Below are 23,481 nucleotides of genomic sequence, written 5' to 3'. Positions count from 1 at the left end.
CTCTCTCTCTCTCTCTCTCTCTCAAAAATATAAAAAATTAAAAAAAATTAATTCTCCTCATAAACACATTATTTGGGGGATCTCCGCCCGCCAACCATCTTACCTGACGGAAGAATAGGGGAAAGGCACGACTCACAGATGTTTTCCTCTGCAAGGAAACACACACACTTGGGATTAGACAGCCTTTCTGTTTGCTCTGTCTCTTCTGAAAGCAAGGCCTATGGTTCCAATAGGATTATTTCAATGATACCCACCATCGACCAGAACGCCTTTCATTTGAGTCCGGTGCATCCTCTTCAGTAAGGACAAAGAGTCGGCTACGAGAATCTTCTTGCAGCCTTCACGAAGCAGGATCTGATGCATTCGTTGTAAAACAAAACAAAACAAACCGAAACCCACATCTTTAGAAGACTCAAATATGGGGGAGAACCCTCTTACTGGGGATTCAGAAAATTGGTGTTTGAAGCTGCCCGAGGAAGCACTCACTGCTTGCCGGCCCTCAGTACACTCTTCCCTCCAAACCTGTCAGACCAACCTTTCCAGCCTCTGTGCAGTCACAACTGCACTTAATGTATGGCCGTTCCTGTAGCGCTTGTGAAATGACATACGGATGTAAAACTCTGGCAAGGAAGGGTGTATTAATGAACCCTGACGTTATCTTACAAGGCTTCCTAACTCGGACTCTGCCTGGCAGTTCTGCCCCTCTGTGACCTGCTCATTCCAGGATGGAAAACCAGCTATTCCAGAATGTTCCATTTGATAACTCCGTCTATCTACTGCACTGATCTATACGGGGTCCATATCACAGACAAGGAACAGGGCACAGAGCAGCTAAGCAGACAGGATCTCTGTCTTAACCCCCCTCCTGGCCGCAATCCCTCTCTTCTCCCATCCCAACTGTTCAGCACAGTGCTAAGGGTCTCAAGTGTCTCTGTTAACCCTCCAATTTGGGGACTCTTAAGGGGGGCGGACGACTGAAAACTGACCACAGATGTTCATATTCTGTTACAAGATCCATTTTCTTCATCCCAGTACTGTGCTTTTTCTTTATGCATTTTTCCTGCTACTTTGTAAGTTACATATTTTCTCCCTCGCTGCCTGGACGAGGAGAGGCAGGGACCCCCACAGCAGCCTCACAAGTCACGACACCCACAGTGCAGGCCAATGCTGCTGGGTGGCACCCACCTTGTGTTTTGGAGCCGGGGCGGATGGAGACAGAGAGTGCCCACCTGCTTGGGGCACAGGAGACAGACCACCCGCTGTACCTTTTGCCCCGTTCCATGGGCCCCGGTGAGAGTTTCCAGCCTGTTCTGGGTTTTCCGAGGTGTTTTGTTAGAAATTGGCAGAGGCTGTGTGAGGTGTGCTTATGCCAAGTGCCTTTTTTTTTTTTTAACCAGAACTTGTTGCTTTTCTAAGAGGGGGACACTCAGGGCCTGAAGGGCAGTGAGGCTCTCTGTGGCAGGGTCTGTGGCTCGCTCTTCTGGCTCGATGGGTCTTAATGCACGTTTCTGTGCGGTCAGATGTAACTGTCCTGGAAATTCACAGAATGATGCCCTCACCGCCTCCCTCGTTCCAGCTCTGGGTCACAGCGAATGCTGCTCTCAAGAGGTGCGTCCCACCCTTCTTCATACTACGCATGTGTCTTGCTTTTCAGGTTTTCAATTCATGCCACTGGGCCACCTGGGCTCTGCTATCCCCAATGTCTACACTAATACACGCTCCTCTCAAATCCTGGACAGCATGGGCTGGGGGGAATGCAGCCCAAGGGCTTGCTCCCCAGTCCTACAAAAGCAAATACTCAAGAAAACAGAGCTGATGCCCAGATCTAAGTTCTGTACCTGCCATTTCTAGTACTGCTGAACAGGAAATAAAGCTCTACGATTTCTACATTAATCGAGACACTGCCTATGACGTTTTCTTCTTCAAAATGCTACTAAAAATCGGATTTTGGATTCATTTAAAAAAGGCATTAAAACTTTAATGGGTATCATTAAAGCACACAGGAAGAGAAAAATATGGTAAGAAAGAGATCTAGGAGATACTGATACCAGGGGCGCCTGGGTGGCTCAGTGCATTAAGCGTCCAACTTCGACTCGCGGAGCGTCTGACTCCTGCTCTCACGGTTTGTGAGTTTGAGCCCCACGTCAGGCTCCACACTGATGATGTGGAGCCTGCTTGGGATTCTCTCTCCCTCTCCCTCTGCCCCTTCCATGTATGTGCTCGCTCGCTCGCACTCTCAAAAATAAAAGAAAATACTGATGTTAGTAACTTTAGGAAAATTGATAACCAAACATAGAAAACTGCTCTGCCTCCGATACCAAAATAAAAACTTAAGAAAAACAGTGTCAAAGTATCTTTGGTAAAACGTTTCAAAACGAGCTGGCGCTGACCCTGAGTGGGTCTCCCGCACGAGTGATACAGGAGGAAGGGCAGACCCAGCAGTACAGACAGAAGCCACAGTGCCTGCAAATTTAAAAAAGAAAATGCAAAAAAAAAAACCCTGCAAACTGAGGAGGAACCGTTTCTTTACCAGGATTGCGTTTTTCTAAATAGGTACAATCCGCCTGCCCACAGCAAGGCATTTTCTAGGAAAGACTTCAGTATTCACAGGCCCTCAGCCAGGAGAAGGGAAAATACACAAATACAGCGTAGTATATGTTACTTTATACTTCATCTGCCCAAAACCCAAGCCTCCAAAGCAGGAAAACACAAAAACGGTTTCTCATTTACGTGATACCAGGCAGGTAGGTAGAGCACGAAATGCAGCTACCATCGGTGCAGAAGAACCAGTTATCCCACAAAACCGGGAGTACTCCGAGGGCAATCAGAGCAGGTGAGTGAAGCCCACACAGGAACACCGTAGCATCAGATAGGTACTATTTTCAGTGTCAGACACGACAAGGCATTAGGTTGACCTTGGATCATTCGCTGTAGCAACCATCAGTGACTCGTGAAAAATCGGCTGTAGTGGTCACTGACTTCAACCTTAAAAGTGGATACTTGGTGTTTCCCACGAACGCCTTTATTAAAACATCGGTGGCGGAGTCCCACTCTGTCCTCTTCAGCCCTCTCTGACCTTCATGATTTCCGACAACTCCCATCTTCCAAGGTGGTCACACGCAGCCTGCTCCCACCTGTGGACGCTCACCTCCCATGGTCTCCAGCCTTGCAGACCTGGCATTATTCACGTCCGTGGGGCACAGGCACGCTCTCCTGCCATCCAGGTCTTTATGACCAAAATGCCATCGAGTCACTGCCAGTCACGTTTTGAATATATCCTCTGCCACTACTTTAGGCTACTTTCCGTTTTAAATCGTGAAATACAGCAAACATAGAGAATAAAATATACTCAAGTCTCTGCACTTAGATTGAGCAAAGCTATTAAGGTGTTACCGTATGCTTCAGATCGATTTCAGAAGAAAAAGAAAAGATTTCAGATCTAGCTGACACTTCTGTGCCCGCTACCTTCCCTCCTCCTTTTTTACAAACATGACTTCAACTATGTTCAGTGTGTCCCCAACTAAACCATGCAGCTGCCTGGGACTCATGCAACACAGATCTAGCCAATGAGATGAACGTAGAGGCTGGAAAGCCATCCTTTTCCAAATAAAAAAGCAAAGCCTCATCAGGAAAGAGCCCTTTGCTTCCCACATCTTCCTGCCTGGAATGTGGATGTGGGGTCCGGAGATACAGCATCTGGTTTGTGACCAAGAGGCAGCAATCTGGAGATATACTCTCCTGTTGATGGACATCTAGGCTGCTTCCACTCTAGGGCTATTAGGGATAAAGTTGCAAAGGACATTTTTTGTACAGTTCTTTTGTGGACCTACTTTTCATCTTGGATAAATACTTAAGAGCAAAACTGCTGGGTTATGAAATAGGTATATGCCTAATTTTTAAAGTACCTATCAAATAGTTCTGCAAAGCAGTTACACCATTTTACATTCCCACATATTATGTTTTAATGTCTCATAACTCTCCCCTCCTTATTCTTCTTAATCTTAGCCACTTTGTACAAAAACTTAGGACAGTAAAGAATTCTTTGGGGGTTTTGATTAGAATTGTATCAAACATATAGATGATGATTAGAGAGAATTTATGACATTTATGGTTATGTACATACTGTCAACAATTAAAGGGTTAGATTCAATTAGCTAACGATTTGTGTAGACTTTCTGCATTTGTTAAAGAAACGAGGCTCTAATGGTCTTAGATTGCCCTCCTAGGACGCTGGAAAGGTTAGACTAGCATCCCCCAGGGAACTGAAGAGCTCTTCTATTCTATCCTCTGGAAAAGTTTATGTAAAATAGGGATTGCTTGGGTTTGGTTGTTAGGCTTTATTCTTTATTTTTTCAGATGAGCAGCAAAGCAATCTTCAAGATGTTGGGTTTCTCTCTGGAATGAATTTTATGGTTCTTCTATTCACTGAATCAACATGGCAGGGCTGTGACAGCTTGGCTGGCCACCTCCCAGCATTGTCCTCCTCTTCCTGGAAGCTGATGGGACCTCAGGTGTCAGTTGGGTCCATCGTGTCCTGAAGACAGACCATTTCTCACCTCCTTTGCGGGGTAGAAATGTTGCCCTCTTCTCCTCGCAGACCCTGGCTTAATTAAAAGGTTAACTACAAAATCTATCTGGGGACTGCCTGTGTTTTAAAACTTTGATAAAACCAATCTCTAAAGTTGACTGTGGATTAGTGCTTTTATTGTGGCTTTATGTTCTGACTACTGATTTAATGACTATAGGGCTATTTGTTCTTGAGTAAATACTGGTAATTTATATTTTCCTAGAAAATGGACTTTTCTTTTTTAATATGAAATTTATTGTCAAATTGGTTTCCATATAACACCCAGTGCTCATCCCAACAGGTGCCCTCCTCAATGCCCATCACCCACCCACCCTCCCTGCCACTCCCCACCAACCCTCAGTTTATTCTCAGTTTTTAAGAGTCTCTTATGGTTTGGCTCACTCCCTTTTTTTTTTTTCTTCCCTTCCCCCATGATCCTCTGTTAAGTTTCTCAGGATCCACATTAGAGTGAAAACATATGGTATCTGTCTTTCTCTGTATGACTTATTTCACTTAGCATAACACTCTCTAGTTCCATCCACGTTGCTACAAAAGGCCATATTTCATTCTTTCTCATTTCCAAGTAGTATTCCATTGTACATATAAACCACAACTTCTTTATCCATTCATCAGTTGATGGACAACCTAGGCTCTTTCCATAATTTGGCTATTATTGAAAGTGCTGCTATAAACAGTGGGGTACAAGGGCCCCTATGCATCAGCACTCCTGTATCCCTTGGGTAAATTCCTAGCAGTGCTACTGCTGGGTCATAGGGTAGATCTATTTCTAATTTTTTGAGGAACCTCCACACTGTTTTCCAGAGGGGCTGCACCAGTTTGCATTCCCACCAACAGTGCGAGAGGGTTCCCGTTTCTCCACATCCTCTCCAACATCAATAGTCTCCTGATTTGTTCATTTTGGCCACTCTGACTGGCGTGAGGTGGTATCTCAGTGTGGTTTTGATTTGTATTTCCCTGATGAGGAGCGACGTTGAGCATCTTTTCATGTGCCTCTTGGCCATCTGGATGTCTTCTTTTTTTTTTTTTTTTTTAATTTTTTTTTAAATTTTTTTTTTCAACGTTTATTTATTTTTGGGACAGAGAGAGACAGAGCATGAACGGGGGAGGGGCAGAGAGAGAGGGAGACACAGAATCGGAAACAGGCTCCAGGCTCTGAGCCATCAGACCAGAGCCTGACGCAGGGCTCGAACTCACGGACCGTGAGATCGTGACCTGGCTGAAGTCGGACGCTTAACCTACTGAGCCACCCAGGCGCCCCTGGATGTCTTCTTTAGAGAAGTGTCTATTCACATCTTCTGCCCATTTCTTCACTGGATTATTTGTTTTTTGGGTGTGGAAAACTGAGTTTTCAAATATACGGATGTAAAATTGTAACATTTAGTTTTTAAATCTTGTCTGCATCTAGTTGTCATGTTTGTTCCTTATATGGATTTTTTTTTTCTTTTTCTTGATCAACTTTGTTAGAGGTTTCCCTATTAGTCTTTTCTCTCCTCCAGAAGTCCTGTGGTTGAGGACATACACATTCTCACCTCCCTGTCTCCATTGGCCACTCTTTTCTATGATCTCTTAATTACTCTGTGCTGCATATACCATTTCATCAGATCTTCCAGTTCATTCTCCCTTTCAGCTGACTCCAATCTACTATTGACCTTGCACTGAACTGATAATTTAAATGAATACCCAAACAGTTTCAAAGAGTTCTATTTGGTTATTTTTCAAGTATTCCTATTTTCTATCATAGTGTTCTTTTTATTGTGGGATCTATTTTTTCATGTTTTTTTTTTAATGTTTAATTTTGAGAGAGAGAGCACCCACGAGTGGGGGAGGGGCACATAGGGGAGGAGGGAAAGAAGATCTGAAGCAGGCTCCCTGCTGATAGCAGTGAGCCCCATGCAGGGCTCGAACTCACAGTCCACGAGATCACGACCTGAGCCCCAGTATGATGCTCAACCGAGACCGAGCCACCCAGGTGCCCCTCAGGTCTTCGTTTTAAATGACACTTAACTAGTAATGCCTTTGAGTTTGATGTAATATTTTAGTTCTTGGAAATACTAAGATTGTCACAGCACTTCTCATTCTTCTGTGTAATCCACATCTCAGACTAGAAGCTCCAGTTCATGTTAGAATTTCACCAAGGGAAGGACACCACTGGTCTTTTCTTTCCTCAACTTCATAATGGCATCAAGCTTTCATCTCAAAAAGTGTGTGTGGGCGTTGCTTAGCAAGTACCACATTTCCTTTCAGAGATTCATTTTGCTTATGGGACATTTCCTTATTTTTTCTCCCCACACTCTGTTCTCAACTCTTGTTTTCTCACCAGTGCACTGTTTTCTCCATAGAGCAAAGCTTTCCAGAATTACCTTTACTTTTTCGTCTTCACCACTTTCAAGACAACCAACCAGCTGTAGGATCTAGAATCGGTCTGTTGTAAGCATACCTTGTTCTACTGTGAAATTAAAGAAGAACGTATTTATAAGACAGCTGTCAAAAACCAACAGAAGACTCTAGGGAGAGTCTCCCGGTTTTTCCTGATTTCTCTGCAGTTCATCGTCATTGATCATCATCCCGGTGCAAAGCACCAGACTCATAGATATTTTATAAAGCAATAAAAGAATCGTACATCAGTGATGTTATTATGCTTCATTGGAAACAGCTGCTGTGGGGGGAAAAATGCCGTAAAAATTTGCCGAGTTTCTGATATTTTTATTTTAAAAGATTCTTGGAGCGTTGAATTTTTTGCTGACGTTGCCTTGTTCATACTGCAGTGCTTGTCATTAGAATTGCAAAACACAGAGAGTTACCTGGGTTTACAAGCCCCAGTACGATACCAATCCCGGAACTAGCCGGGGTAACCATTTTGCCTAATTTCTAACCCATCAGGTAGGCTATGATGCTATGGGATGTGAATTCTAATTGAAAAAGCTTTGCTTTTTGTTGAGATTATCATCAAAGAAGATGAAATGCAGAGAAATAAGGAAAAAATAGAAAGGCTCTAAGGTCTCGTGTTGGGAGTTCAAAAACAATATTACAATCGTATTTGATTTACAACAGCACAAAGTATACACGTGCCAGATTGATTAAAGAAGCTACACCTGGTAGTCATAGGCCACCTATGTCACCTAAAAGCTGCTATGACACCAAATGGAAATCATTTGAGAGGGAAAAAAAAATCCATTTTAAATCCGCTTTATCCATTTTAAGTCCATTTCAGAGATCTATAAATTAAAAAAAAATATATCTCTTGGAAGAAATGAAGAGTTTATGTACTTTGAACAAGAAACCACCCATCTGAGCCCCCAAAAAAGGTAGGTAACAAGGGTGCCTGGGTGGCTCAGTTGGTTAGGCATCGGACTTCGGCTCAGGTCATGATCTCACCCATTCATGGGTTCGAGACCAGCGTCAGGCTCTGTGCTGCCAGCTCAGAGCCTATTGTCTGGTTTGAGGATTCTGTGTCTCCCTCTCTGCCCCTCCCCACTCACACTGTGTGTGTGTGTGTGTGTGTGTGTGTGTGTGTGTGTGTGTCTCTCTCTCTCTCTCAAAAATAAACATAAAAATAAAAAAAGGCAGGTAAGAAAGAAGTCACTATTTCCTCTTAATTTATTTGTCTCTGGATTTCAAAGCAGAGAGATGAGGAAGAAGAAGAAATGGCACAACATAAAGGCGTGTTTCTGAAATGACTCTCTGAAGAACTTGAGAGACGGAAGGTACTTTAGAGATCATCTAATCTCCAAGTTCCTAAATGCCGAATGTCAACGCACAGACTTGCGCCAGGCTTAGCGATTAGGAACATCAGAGTGGATTCAGTCCCCTAGTCCTCCCCAGGAGATTCTAATCTAGCAGATCTGGAAGGCTTTATTTTACTGAAACAAAGTAAGTTTTAAAAGAATTCAGGGAAGTCGGGTGTGTAGCCAGGCTGGCAAATGTTGATTTAATCGAATGGGAAAGCTGAGATCCAGAAGGGTTAGGTGCCCTCCCAAAGGGCCACAGGCTTGTTGGTGACAAAGCCAGGACCGGAGTCCAGCTCTGCAAACATCACGTCCACTGCTTTCCCAAGACAGCAGGCTGCCTGGTCAATCTCGGATACTCCTCTGTTGTTGTAACCTGCCGGGGCCGCAAATGCATCTCCAGAGACCAACAGAGTAACCAAACAGTAAGGAATACACAAGATGGAGTCAAAAGACCTGGGCTCAAACCCAGTTTCACCAGCTTCCCAGACTGGCAAATCCTTTGAGACAGCCTTCCCATCTGTGATATGGGAAGTAGTCCCTAATGACCACTATGAAATGGCCGTCAAACAAGACCATAAGAACAAAAGTGCTAGAACTTTTCTGGGAAAATAAAAAGAGAAACGGATATGAATGCTAAATTTAGAAATAAAAATATTTTAAAAATATAAAGTATAAACATGAAAAATCTATAGCATAAAAATAATTTGGAAACTATTGTCAGTTTCATGTAAGCACTGAAATGTCATTTATACCATACTGTTTTGAAAATAATCTTACATTACACAAAAGCTTTTTGTCCTTGAAATCAGGCTCAGGAACATTTTTTTTTTTATAAAATTTTTTTTTAACGTTTATTCATTTTTGAGAGAGACAGAGTGCAAATGGGTGGGGCAGAGAGAGAGGGAGACACAGAATCCGAAGCAGGCTCCAGACTCTGAGCTGTCAGCACAGAGCCTGATGTGGGGCTTGAACCCACGAACCATGAGATCATGACCTGAGCCAAAGTCGGACGCTTAACCGACTGAGCCACCCAGGCGCCCCAGGACTAGGAACATTTTAAGTTTATGAAATACAATCAGGACTACTTTCATCTTATGGATTTCATGAAGCTTGTAAAATTTGTTGAGTCATTATACGAACTGTGTAACAAGGTACAAAAACATGATAATAAAGTAAATTTTAAAAATGTAAACACCAACACCGCGGCCGAGGGGAGATCTTCCTTCACTTTAATGATGTCACATGGGGCGCCTGGGTGGCTCAGTCAGTTAAGCGTCCGACTTCAGCTCAGGTCACGATCTCGCGGTCCGCGAGTTCGAGCCCCGCGTCGGGCTCTGGACTGATGGCTCAGAGCATGGAGCCTGCTTCCGATTCTGTGTCTCCCTCTCTCTCTGCCCCTCCCCTGTTCATGCTCTGTCTCTGTCTCAAAAATAAATAAACGTTAAAAAAAAAATTAATGATGTCATAGGACGCTAACGCGCCTCGTGCTGAACTTCAGCTGAGGAGAGTTGTTGCGTTTTCGAAAACATCAAAATTTAAAACCAGAGGAGATACTTATTTTAAATTTTTTCCCACAACTTTTCCTGCTTTCTGTTTCCAATTAGCTATTGGCTAATGAGTGCTCTCCCAAAGCATTCTCAGTGGCGAAAGACATTTTACAGCACAGCACATTTTACTGTAAATCTGCCCAAGACACTCCCAACATGGAGGAGCCCTTTCCCTGACATCTGACCGTGGATCCTTGTTTACTGAATGGTCCGCGATATCCACCAGGGGCCTTCCCCTCCGCCCTGCCTCCAACAGAGAAGGTTCCAGGTCCTCGCAAATACGTGCATCTGCAAAATTTCCCCCCAGTTTGGGAGATTAACGGAGCTAGCCATTTTTATCGTGCGAGAACATGTAAAAATCAACTATATACTTTTATGGAACAAACGAAAGAGACCAAGAGTGAAAAATATGTATGTGAAACCTTTCTGGAAACTTCCAAATGCTCTATAATCTAGAAGTAGGCTTAAGTTATTTTTAACAGGTGGCCTGGAGAAAGAATATAAGTGGCCATTAATGGCAGACAGTAGCCTTTTGTATAGAAAAAACTTCTAAAGTCTTTCTTCACATATAAGAAGGGAGCGTCCCCTGGAATTGTTTGAACCACCTGCCCGAGTTCAGCGTTTCCTCTCTGTACCTTCCAGTGAGATGTCCGAGCTCCAGGGGAGACCCAGGTGCAGTTCCCAGAGGCTCTGCAACCTTCCCCGGGGGGTCTCGCCCCTCGTCCCAGAGGCCACTCCCTGGTCAGGTTTATGGGATCCACTGGAGAAGGAACTCCCGGTCTCCTCAACGCATCACCAACTGCACACTTACATGTCTTAAGGAAAAGCTCTCAGTCCACTTAAAAACATAATTAAGAGGATAAAATATTGATTTATCAGCTGTTTTAGTGGATGATTTTTTAATATGGAATTCATTTTGCATCTAATAATTTATTTTTATTCCTGGCTGACTCAGAACAATGCAATTTTATTCATAAAAAATGAATGAGGAGTGAAATCCAGTCGGGCCCAGGAGCTTGGTTCTCTGGATTAAGAGCCTAGTAAGAGGGATTTATTAGGTGTGTCTGTCGGCACTGTAGAGCCTGGGAAAACAGGCACATTTTCAACCTAGAGGCTAAGCTTGATGCATTTGTAATCTGGAGGACAGAGGACTGATCATTTTGTCGCCTTCCATGGGGCAGAGATGCTCAGGGACACCGCACCTAAATGACTTCTCAACACATCTGGACTTGAAACTTCGAGCAGGTCCCGGCACACCCGGGCCTGGGAAGAGCCCGTGAAGTGCACAGATCATCATCAGGCTCACTCACATGCAGGGCCTTATGAGGTCAGATGCTGAAACCACTTTCCCCAAAGCCCGGTTCCAACCTCAGAACTCAGGAAGTGTTCCCCCGCCTGGACCACTTTCCCGCAGCCCTGGGGCACCGCCCACAATGCCTACCTAGTCACCCATCCCAATTCTCTCTCCTTCCCGTCCGGCTCATTCTCTGTCCTGAAAACCTTTCACCGGGCTGTTCGCAACCTCCCAGTTCCTCTGTAAATAAACACGTGTGTATCTCAAAGCTTGGCACACAAGAAACCCTCTGCCTGCACCAAACACCCATCTCTCCCGGGACCCCGACTTCCAGCAGGCCCTCCTGAGGAAGGCCCCTTGTCCTCTCGCGTCCTGCCCTCAGGAAAACCCCTTCTCCTTGAAGCTGTGCTACTCAGTGCTATAGCCCCAGAAGGCCGAGAGGCTGGCCTCCCAGCTCATGGAGGTGCTGGGCCTGGCTCCAGCCCTCCCACCCGCATCCCTCAGCACCCTCGGGGAGGACTCACTGCCCCCACAGTCTCAGGACTAATTCCACACTGACGACCCTCACCCTTCACCCTACTTTTTGAAGGACTCCTTTGGAAATTTTACGAGGACGCGTTTGGAAATTTTAATGTGACCACACCCCACTTCCGGGCCCCACATTCTTGTCTCTCTGTCCTGCTTTTCCACCTGTCACTCGACTTCCTGTTGCCATCAGTCTTTCTCAACTTCTCCTCTTCCCCCGCCTCTTAACTGTGCCCACCAGCCCAAGTGCAGCGGGCAGCCCCCCACTCGGCACCCCTCACAGCGGCCAGGGGCCCCACAAATCCTCGTCATGACGCTCCTCTCCTTACTTAACCTGCCAATCACTTCTCTCTCCAGAACCTTATCCTCTGGCTCTGCCTGCAAAATCTTTGTGTTTCCAAGAAAGCAATTTTCCTCTATCCTAATAGAAACTCATTTTCAAACGAAGTAGAGAAAGAAGAGTCCAAACTGTTAAAGAAATGTGCTTTCAACAGTTTCAAGTTCTGTGGAAGCTACCAGCCTCCCGGGAAATAGTAATTGTTAGGAGTCCTTTTAGAGAAAAGGGGAGGGTGCTTTGTAATTAGCATGTTAATAACTTATATGAAAATAAGGCATTCCATTGCTTTTATCACCAAGTTCTGAACTATTACAGACAACGAGGTTGTACTGGTCGGGGAAGCAGACAAAACGTTAAATGAGATCACATATTCAACATGTTTTTTATTCTTCCCAGTGGACACAATACTCATTCTACTCAAAACTGGTTTGAGTGGCCCAGCAGCCAGTGTAACCACCCCTCAGCCTTGCAAATGCCATGTGACATCAACCACATAAATGGAAGAATGACTGCGTATCAAGGAGAGGAAATTTGGGAATGGTTAAAACAATTCAGTAGCTTCTAGGGAGATTTCTTATTTCTCTACTCCATGAGTTTCCCAAATATCTGGGCCGAAAGCAAATGTAGTTATCCAAATGAATTTGTAGATATCGAAAAATAACCCTACAAATGTTTATCCGGAAGTCAACTCATCCCAGCCCCCAGGCGGGTTTGTCCAAGAAAGGATACTTACTTGCAAATTGTAGTCTTGCAGAATTTTAACCAAGGAGTCTCTCAAATTGGGAATCTCCATTCCTTCCTTAATACGATGAATCAGGAGAATTGGGTCTACGTGCGTGCCAATGTTGTTTAGTAAGCCAGTAATAAATGCTGCAAAATAGCACATGCAATAATTAGGACATAAGCAGTTTACATAGTGCAGTTTTAGGCCAAAAGTGACTCAAATAAAAACTTATTTCCTTTATTTTTTTTAAGCTTATTTTTATTTTGAGAGAGAGAGAGAGAGAGAGAGAGAGAGAGAGAGAGAGAAAGCGGCAGAGGGGCAGAGAGAGAGGGAGACAGAATCCCAAGAGGGCTCTGCACTGTCAGCCCAGAGCCCAATGTGCAGCTTGAACTCCCAAACCACGAGATCATGACCTGAGCTGAAGTCAAGGGTTGGACGCCTAACCGACTAAGCCACCCAGGTGCCCCCCAAATTATTTCCTTTAAAGGAAGTGCTAAAACCATTTAAATTGCTGAATTCCCAAAAACTAACTTTCTTTTCACTTTATGACATAAAGGAGAAGCCCCATGAGTTAAAAACAGCTCGAGAGCAGATGAGGACTTCAGAACACAGCCTGCCATGCTGATGCCTAACATTTACCGAGAGTTTACACTATGGCTTGGCTGTCCCTTTTCCCCAATGTTCGGCAAGGTAGCAGTGTTGTTTGCCTCCATTTTACAGAAAAGGGAAATGGGGTGGTTGCCTGATTCATCCAGGGTCACATATCTAGCAAGTCAAAAGCCCAAATTCACTCCCAGGCCAGACCCCGGGCCAGGTCATGCTGTGCTCCGTTTCACCCACCCTGCCTCCCTGAAGGTCGGTAAACGACGACTTTCTCACACTGAGTTAGATTCTCAAAGATGCACGCGCATGTGACAATCTACATCTGCAACTGACTTGAACCGCATTATCCTCTTGCATCTCTGATAAAAAGACAATCCCGAGAGCAGTTTCCAAAACTTGAGAGCCTTGGAACAGAGAAGCCTTCTTACTAAAATAGCGAAGGGAAGGGAGCAGACTTTGAACCACTGTTGCCAGTTTTGGAATCATTTCTAGATCTTCAAAAGAGGGCCTGGGTTACTGCTGGGTGACTGCGTATTTCTTTCCGAAATGGGAGCCCTGGAGGCAGACAATCCGTGCCGGCGACACACTCATGCTCCTGGAGCTGCACTGAGGCAGTATGGCAGGATGGAGAGACCGCCAGTTACTGTCCCAGCAAACATCCAAGGACCGTCAGTGTGTAGTGACAGTTCTAGGGGTCCATAAAAAGGCACTGGCAAGGGCTTTACATTTGCAAAATAAAGGCCCCTGTATACAAATTGAAAAAACAAAACAGCCGGATCACATTTACTGAGGTTGGTATGGTAGGTAAGAAGATGTTGACGGGGACACAGTGAATATCATCAGGTTAACCACCGGTTTTTCACATTCAGGTCATGCAAAGTGACGGGGCCCCAGGCTTCTCTGCGCAGGAGAAGCACTGGAAGTCGTTACAATGTACTTAGCCTATTTTTATCACAGATACTTCGCCCTATTCTCCACCCAGTGGGGTCTTGAGATCATTCTTACTCTAGATGTCACTGGCTGTATTGAGAGATAAGAGGCCTGATCGCAGATGGGCTTTTCTGCTTACGCGGTTTGTCGATGGAATATAAAATCAGGTCTTCCCAGAGTTCTCCGTCGTCTTGCTCCTTGGCGAATTCAATCGCTTTATCAACATCGTGCAACTCCTCCGTGATCATCTTCAGGGCACTTCGGCTATTGCCCATTCGGCCTAGCAAAGATGGGAGAAATACTTCATTTAGGATCTTTTTTTTTTTAATAATTTTTTTTAACGTTTTTATTTATTTTTGAGACAGAGAGAGACACAGCACGAATGGGGGAGGGTCAGAGAGAGAGGGAGACACAGAATCTGAAACAGGCTCCAGGCTCTGAGCTGTCAGCACAGAGCCCAACGCGGGGCTCGAACTCACAGACCATGAGATCATGACCTGAGCCGAAGTTGGACACGTAACTGACTGAGCCACCCAGGCGCCCCTAGGATCTTTTAATGAAACATTTTTAAAGAAATCGCCTACCTCTTGTTTATGCATCTCTGGTCTTGAAGGCTACTGTTTTCTTATGTGACATTAGCCTTTACCATTTAAACACAGTGAAATAATGAATCTCCCTATTTACTGGGTGTTTCCTTTGTGGTAAGTACTCATGTAAGTGCTTCACGTAAGTTACATCATTTAACCGACACTATAATCTACGAGGGATGTTATAGTAATATTTCTGTCTAACGGAAGAGGACACAGAAACATTAATAACTTGCCAAGATCATACAGCTACTATGCGGCAGATCTGAAATCTGACCCAGTCTGTCAGATTCCGACTTCCCTCTGACAGACGTGTATTTCTTTTGGACACATTCATACCCAGACACAGTTAAGACTTAAAGGTCCTGGAGTCATTCTGCCTCTTGAGGTAGCTTTGGATTTGCTCTTTTGATACACTTTGTGCCAAATGCAAGTTCAACTATCAGCTACCTCATTTCCTTCTCTCCAAGTTCAGGGGAAAGCCTTCCAACTGCCCTCATTAAATGAAATTTTTACCAACTATGCTTTTATTCGGTTAATTATCTTTACACACTTTGCCCGTTGATCTACTGGTATTTTAATGGCTTTAACAGTTTCCACGAGTCTTTAATACAGTACATGTAGAAAGCTTTACTCAGAGGCGGGACAGCAAGTGCCAGCCCTGTGGCAGGAACCAGTAGCGGGTCTCGAATCCTCCTCGTTCTGAGCCGCCATTATACAGTGATAATAGCTGGCCTGGGAATAAAATGAGATCCCAATCTGTCGTACCTTCTATAGCATCCTGTTTGTCCTACAAATATTATTCCCATTGTCTTAGGTCTTTAAAATGGTTAATTTTTTGGGGCGCCTGGGTGGCGCAGTCGGTTAAGCGTCCGACTTCAGCCAGGTCCCGATCTCGCAGTCCGTGAGTTCAAGCCCCGCGTCAGGCTCTGGGCTGATGGCTCGGAGCCTGGAGCCTGTTTCCGATTCTGTGTCTCCCTCTCTCTCTGCCCCTCCCCCGTTCATGCTCTGTCTCTCTCTGTCCCAAAAATAAAAAAAAATAAAAAAACGTTGAAAAAAAAATTAAAAAAAATAAAAAAATAAAATGGTTAATTTTTAAAATATGTGTAGGATTTTCAAGTTTTTATAACTTTAAAAAAGGAGATTATGTCTCCCTTTGTAAGTCCTCTACTTCCTTGTCTGCTAAGACAATGTGACCTTGTGACAAAAATCGACCCGACTGGAGTATTTTTGGGGAAGAGATGCTGGAGAAACACCTAATGTCTGAACTCTGTGCTTATACCACAAATATCTGCATAGAGCTTCCTTGGGGAACCTTCAGGAATCCACCCTGCTTCTTTGCAAGTGGTTCATTTAGGAGGAATGGGAAAGACAGTAGGTCCTGCGCCCTTGGTACAAAAACTATGACACATACGGAGGCCATGCCAGAGGCCTAGGGGCAACTCAGAACTAGATTATACCAAACAGTTTTCCTCTCTCCAAAATGTCCATATTCAACCGCATTTTCTCTGGTCGCTTAAAGTGTGATTACTGACAGTGAACATTATTTTCTACCAAGATCATGGTAAAATAGGCTGACTTTTTTTTTTAATTTTTTTTTTTAACGTTTATTTTTGAGACAGAGAGAGACAGAGAAAGAGAGAGAGAGTGCGCGCGCATGAACAGGGGAGGGTCAGAGAAAGAGGGAGACACAGAATCTGAAACAGGCTCCAGGCTCTGAGCTGTCAGTACAGAGCCCGACGCGGGGCTCGAACCCACGGACCACGAGATCATGACCTGAGCCGAAGTTGGATGCTTAACCGACTAAGCCACTCAGGTGCCCGGCTGTCATTTTTTTTTTTTAAATAGACAAACTCGCCAACCCATCTACAGTTTATTTGTGATGTGTCAGCTGATACAGTCTGGTTTATTACACAAAACGAAGATGTTATCTCAGTAGCATTTATTAAATAACGTTTCCTTCGCTACTGAGCTGTGAAGTCTCCTTTTCCATATGTTAAATTCTTATAGGGAATAGGCTCTAAGCTTTGTGTGACCGTGGCCTAAAGCTGATGTCCATTCTTAGACAATTTACATGACACCATCGCCCCATTGTGTAGCTTACAGGGACCAAAGGGAGTAAATGCTACTTACTCAGAAGATAAATTGTCTCTTCCACAAAGTTTCTCTGTTGACAGATCTCAAGAGCCTTCAAACAGAACAGGGTAAAAATGTTACTCTGGCTTATCAGGCAAGAATAAATTTCAATAGACTCACACATAGATGCTCGAGAGAGTTTTTCCATTGCTTCCCTTTAAAAACAAAAAGTGAACAACACCCGAGTCAGGTTTTGCTGGTGGCTGGCGTCACTCGCTTCTCAGGTGCCGGACTGAACAGAATTTAACCGGTAGCGTATTTGAAATAATGCAGAACCTTCCATGAGCAAAGGCAGAAGAGAAGGACTTTCCCACCAGGCTTTCTCTCGATGTGACTTCAGGTTTCTTCAGAGCACTGCTTCCTCACCTAATTCCCAGTCACCGCTTTCAGCTCCCTGTCCCTCCACCAGAACGCAGGCTCTGGGAAGGCACTGCTGTTCATCGCGGCACGTTCCCAGCACCGAGCAGACCACAGCTCACTGGTCTGATGCACAAACAAGCACACAGATCAGATATTTCCACTGCTGGCTCACAGGGTTTGAAACAGAATGCTGGGCAAGGGTCTGTCAAAAGCTGAGAGGGGAAAAAACCGTATGTGACCATCAAGAAGCATCAAAAAAGAGATCAAGTAAAGAAACGAGGGACTCCACAGGTGACTGCATTTCCTTAAGCCTAAGAAAAAAGACACACCGTGTCCATAAATACTTGCATACTTGCGAACGGGCTGGCACACATTTACCAAACACTCTACTGGGCACTGGAGGGTCACGTCGGATGGAGATGCGAAGGGGACGGTAGTAAAGATAATGCTGATGCTGATGTCGCCAGGGAAGTCGGCTGGGGGCAGGGTGGGGGAGAGCTCTCCTTGCAAGGAGGTAGCACGCGGCCGCTGCACTCCAGGGAGGCTCACAGAGAGGCAACAGCACACAATCCCGTGACCAGGGAGGCACGAATAGAGGGCCAGGTGCACAGACACGGGACATGAGCTCTGGTTTATGGGAGAGGTGTGGCATCAGAACTGGGTGCGGTATGAGGAGGGTCACCCCGAAACCACATCTCCCACCCCACCTACATGTGTAACCTTCCTACTGCGCTGCTGTGCTCTGACAGCAGAGAATCTTCGCTGGGGCCTACGAGACATCCACGATCTGCTCTGCCTTTGCCTTTCTGGGCAGCAACACCTCACACTCCACTCACCCCTCCCCTGCGGTCCCTTGGCCTGGAAAGCTGCCCTCCCTCCCCCCAACCCGCCCCTGCCCCGTCCCTTCAGGCAAATATTCCTCGGGCCCCCCAGCAGGCCAGACCCCAGGTACTCAGCCTCGGGGCAGCCCGCACACTTCTTCCCCACGATGACCTACCAGGCCGTTAACCACCCCTAACCTCCTGCTCTCCGCAGCCCGGGACCACGTGACTCGAGCCCTGTGCCCTGCACAATGCCTGGCTCCTAGTGGGTGTGCAGGAAATCTTTTTTTTTAAACAGATGGAGTAGGCAGAAAAGGTTTCAGGAGGAAGATTACTGGGTTGCGTAGTCATTTAAAAACCCAACGGTTGGGTTAAAAAAGCCAACGGTTGTTTTAAAAACAAGAACAAGGCGATAAAAAGAACAGCGCAAGTTCAGCAGCTCTTTGGGCTAATGACCCCTCTTGGAAAATGGCAGCAGGATCAGGTTTGGAGTTCTGATTTTTGAGTTAAAATTTTTTGTGTAGAATATAGATTTAAATGCGCCTCTGGTTAGAGATTAACAGCTAAAAAGGGAGGAAAAATGCTGATCGTAGAAATCGATGTTGGAGGGGGGGACCCTAAATCAAACATTAAAGAAAGGAAAAACAACCCTTGCTTCAGAATGACAGGGAGGAGTTTGAGGTACACAAATTATTTAAGTGAGGAAACGAGAAGACTAGAAGGTCACGATGAAGAGGAAACACTCTTAGTTGGATGGCCCACAAGATTCCTTTAGCAGTTACATGGCAGGGGTGCCTGGGTAGTTCAGTAGGTTAAGCGTCTGATACTTGATCTCGGCGCAGGTCGTGATTTCACGGACTCAGGGGTTCGAGCCCAGCATCACACTCTGCGCTGACAGGACGGAGCTTGCTTGGGATTCTCTCTCTCCCTGTCCCTACCCCACTTGTGCTGTCTCTGTCTCTCTCTCTCAAAAAAAATAATAAACTAAAAAAAAATTTAAAAAAAATGTTATGTGGCAGAGGTTACCCCCCAATATCCTTTACCCATTTTCTGTAGAAATAAGATTTCTGGTGGGTGTGTGACTGCTTAGAATTTAAAAACCAGCCTTCCTAGCCACAGGGGAGCGGTGTGACTAACGTCTCCCACAGAGATGAACCGGCAACGTGGCAGCTTCTGGCAATCTTCTTTAAGAAGCAATGCGAGTCAACGCTTTTTCTTATTTTTAGTGCTTTCACCCAATCTTCTCCCGGAAACATGAATGATACTACCTTATACCTCCAGCTCGAGGTCCTACAAGGTGAGGGACCAGGAGAAAAGACCGCGTGGCGGCCACCACCGACAGGGCTCTGCCACCTGGACTTCCATGTGACAGAGAACTTGACTTCCATGTGGCTACTCTGCTGAAGCCACTATTATTTTGGGATTTTTATCGCTCATAGCTGAACCTAATCCTAACTAACACCTAGAAGATCTTCCTTTGTTTTGATCAAAAACACGATTTACCCTATTTCTATACCGTCAGGTCCATAAATGAATCATCATCACAAACAATGTAACTTTCTTACGGATTCCTTACCCTTCTGGGATGTTCTAGAGCAGAGACAGGATACACATGTGAGCAGTTAAATAGTGAAAGGAAACAGCAAACAAATATGAAGTCCAGAGGACCGGGGACCATTCCAACAAAAAGTTATAAAGAAACCAGCTGAGGACCTTGACTCCTGCGAGCTGCTAGACAGACGGACAGCTTATGGCTGGGTGAGACTATGTTGTGTACAGATAAACAACAAAATGTGATATGACCGGACAGGTAGAATGTTTAAAGGAAGATGGTGTGACTAAAGAGTATACTGCTTAGTTTATTACCAAAAGGTATCTATAAGTCAGTTTCATACTGGGAAATTTGCTGACACTAAAGTACCAGAAGTTTCCAACAAAGCCATCTCCCTTCTCTTGAGCATTTCAGAACATGTCTGTCTCAAACCACACAGACTTTGTAGCCTGAGGACTCACCTGAGCTGTCTAAGACAGCAGTCTCTTGCATGTAGCTATTCAAATTCAAATTCAAAATTCAGTTCCTCACTAGATGCTTTTCGACCACCTGACTGTCTCACGTGGCTCCTGGCTATCTTGTCAGGGCAGTACAGTTTCATCACTGTAGAACATTCCACAGGATGATGCTGCCAGCTCTGTTTGGATATTATGAAAAATGACAAGTCATGTGGGAAGAAACGTCTAAAGACAAGTCTGAAGTCAAGAATGGTCTGGAATGCAAGCAGATGTATAATAACAAGCTCAAAGATAATCTGAGTCTCTGAAATTTGAGTTTCCCAGATTTTTAAATGTTTTAGGACTAGTTTTTGACAGTATCTGAAATTATTCTTCTTTTCTCTTATATGAGAGAGCAGAGACTCTAGAAATCTCTACCAATTCTGAGTAAACTGTAAAAAGAAAATATTTCTGGTACACAGAATTTTTCTATTATTGACATAGTACATAAAACCATGTTTCCCTAGATTCCTGAATGTTCTTGGGCCACAGTGCTCCCTCTAGAGGAAACAGTAGGGAAACTAAGATTTTTAAAGCCAAAAGGAGGGAGACAGACAGACACAGAGACCAACACAGACACAGACAGAAAGGGAGAATCATAACAAAAATAAAAGGAAAAATAATAATGACAGAAGTGGAGTAAAAAATGATGCAGAAGTAATGTTTTAATTTTCCTTTTCCTGATTTTGTATAAAGGCAAGGAACAGAGTGAGAAATTTGGGGGTAACTAACAAGAACCTGATCATCTATAAATTAAATAATAACTTCCACCCAGACTTGACCCGGCCATCATTTATCCAGTATACTCTTTAAAGGTCACTAATGGGAATCCATAAACTTTGCATCTCCCAGCTTTATTCCTGCAAGTTCATAAATATTGCCACCTTATAAATGCCATAACAAATGAGGGAGATCTTAAATTCAGGTATCAATTTCCAAAGCTGCACAGCTGATATTCTGCTTTTATCTATTCTAGGCATAAACAAATGAGATTTGTAAATGAAAACTAGTACCTGTTGACAATTTAGTTTAAAAACTGATGTCTTTTGGGGCGCCTGGGTGGCTCAGTCAGTTAAGTGTCTGACTTCAGCTCAGGTCATGATCTCGTGGTTCGTGGGTTCAAGCCCCACGTCGGGCTGTGTGCTGATAGCTCAGAGCCTGAAGCCTGCTTCAGATTCTGTGTCTCCCTGTCTCTCTGCCCCTCCCCTACTCATGCTCTGTCTCTCTCTCTCTCTCTCAAAAATAAATAAAAACATTAAAAAAAAAAAAAACTGATGCCTTTCATGATTCTTGCAATACTAAGGATTATCTTCATTATCATTGTTATTATTTTAATTAACATTTTAAACCTGAGAAATGATTCCTCGCCATCCTGGAAAGACTAGGGCATCTAACTTAAGAGATCTAAGTTCCAAGTCTGGGCCCTCTGACTTATTAGCTCTAGACTGGGTTTTGTTTCTTTCAATTCCTGAAGACTCAGCTTGCTGGGGATAAAATGACTTTATCCACCTACCTGTGCTTTTGTAGAGATTAAATAAAAATAAGGTACATGAAAACATGGCACATGTTATAAGGCACAATGGAAACATAAACGATTTTTATGGTCTTTTAAAATTGCTGTCGATGTTATAAATACCTACCACCTCTGTATCTTCTTTAGAAGGAACAACAGTTTCATAAAGGCTTATGATTAGTTTTAGAATTTAGGAGTTGTGGTGATTTTAAATCCTGAACTTTGGTCTTTGATAACTACTGCTGCCTTGTGAATGCCACTTCCTTAGAGGGCTTCTGATGTGATGTCAGAATCTCTATAAAGTTTTTGGCCAAATATTATCGATTGTGGGATTTCAGGCAATACAAACTAAGTTTGACTGGGATTCTGGAAGATTTCATCCAGCCATCATTTGAAGTCACTCTACCTCTCAACAATTACCCAAATCCCCACAAAGGCAGAAAACCAGAAAAAAAAAGAACTATTCTGCCAGAAGTGAATTATCAACAAGAGGGGGTCAACATGTTTTGAATAAAGCCCTGAAATGTTAGGCCCTTCCCAGTTAAATTAAAATGAACACCAAAATACCACCAAAGCATTTATAGGACTAAACATCTATCCACTCTTCTGAAACAGAGATTTCTTTGGTGGGGGCATTAAAAAATTTAAGTACTTAACTTTGTATTTAATAGAAAATGACACAAATTTACTGAATCTCTTTAGACAGAACAGGTGCACCTGTACTCATGACCTTGACTTCACAGTTAGCATGCCTGGCATGCATTTCATGGGGGGCAAATTTGCTTTTTATAAATTGCTAGCTTTTTCAGGTTATAAGTAAATATAGAATGAATTTGTTCTTTTTCAGGCTATAAGTACACATACAAGGATTTCTAAGATGATTAAATGTCTATAAAGTTCTTATTTCTAGGGAAAAAAGAATGAGATCCTTCATGAGTTACTAAAGTGTATCTTCTTTAAGACGGCATTATGTACCTGAGCAAGGATAATGATGTATTTTTGTGCGAATATACAGATGGATATACACAATGGATCCTGATTAAAGATAATCTCTTATGAAGAAGTCTCAAGGATCTGTAACAGGAAAGCTCATCTAGAAAGTTCTAAAAAGGTAGCTTGTTGACTTGATTATTTCTAATGGCATGTCTCTACCATAACCAGCTCTAATTCATTCTATTCAAAATTCTCTTCCAGTGGAAAACATGAGATAACTAAAAAAAAAAACCTACTTAAAACATAATCAGCTTCAATATGTTCTGTTGAATTCATTTACATGCAACTGGCTCTTCTCAGTGGATCAGGGAGAAAAATTCTAAAAGGTCTATATGATGATCTAAGCAAGTTCTAGGTATTGCAAGTGCCATTCGTAGGTCTGCAATTTTCTGAGGCTCCCCTTTTAGGTAGAACAGCGTGCCTTCTGTTGAACACTACTAGACTAGAAAACGCCTGATGGGTTGAAAGGGTGAGAAATGCCAACATCTTGGGACCTGGGTGGCGCCCCCACACCTGAGTTCTGTGAATGAGAAGGAGCCCAGGGTGGCGGCTGGTCATGGCTGACTCCTCAGACAGAGACCCACACCCAGCGTCAGCCCCTCCTCCTGGAAGCAAATGTCATTTCCTCAGAAAGTGAGATACGAACGGAGGGGCACTGTTCAAAGAGTAAGAGTCTCACTTTCGTCCTCTAGATTACAGAGTCTGTAGCAAGAAGAGGGAAACCTCTCTTTTATTTTGTAGAGTAA

General features: G+C 44.0%; 1 protein-coding gene across 2 annotated transcripts in view; it reads right to left on the bottom strand.

The window, feature by feature from the left end:
* VPS41 (VPS41 subunit of HOPS complex) overlaps nucleotides 1-23,481 on the bottom strand; it is a 186,059-nt gene that overhangs the window by 3,634 nt on the left and 158,944 nt on the right. For both annotated transcript variants that reach the window (XM_006929098.4, XM_006929099.5), the window contains 5 exons: nucleotides 16,997-17,051; nucleotides 14,416-14,556; nucleotides 12,753-12,889; nucleotides 255-354; nucleotides 104-148 (listed from right to left, as the gene is read on the bottom strand). In XM_006929098.4, the coding sequence (XP_006929160.1) occupies nucleotides 104-148; nucleotides 255-354; nucleotides 12,753-12,889; nucleotides 14,416-14,556; nucleotides 16,997-17,051 (478 nt within the window). The remainder of the gene's footprint in view (nucleotides 1-103; nucleotides 149-254; nucleotides 355-12,752; nucleotides 12,890-14,415; nucleotides 14,557-16,996; nucleotides 17,052-23,481) is intronic.

The sequence above is a fragment of the Felis catus genome, chromosome A2 (genome assembly GCF_018350175.1).
Source record: "Felis catus isolate Fca126 chromosome A2, F.catus_Fca126_mat1.0, whole genome shotgun sequence".
In the NCBI taxonomy this organism is placed as follows: domain Eukaryota; kingdom Metazoa; phylum Chordata; class Mammalia; order Carnivora; family Felidae; genus Felis; species Felis catus.
The sequence above is the reverse complement of the archived record's forward strand: the minus strand, read 5'-3'. Positions and strand labels throughout refer to the sequence as shown.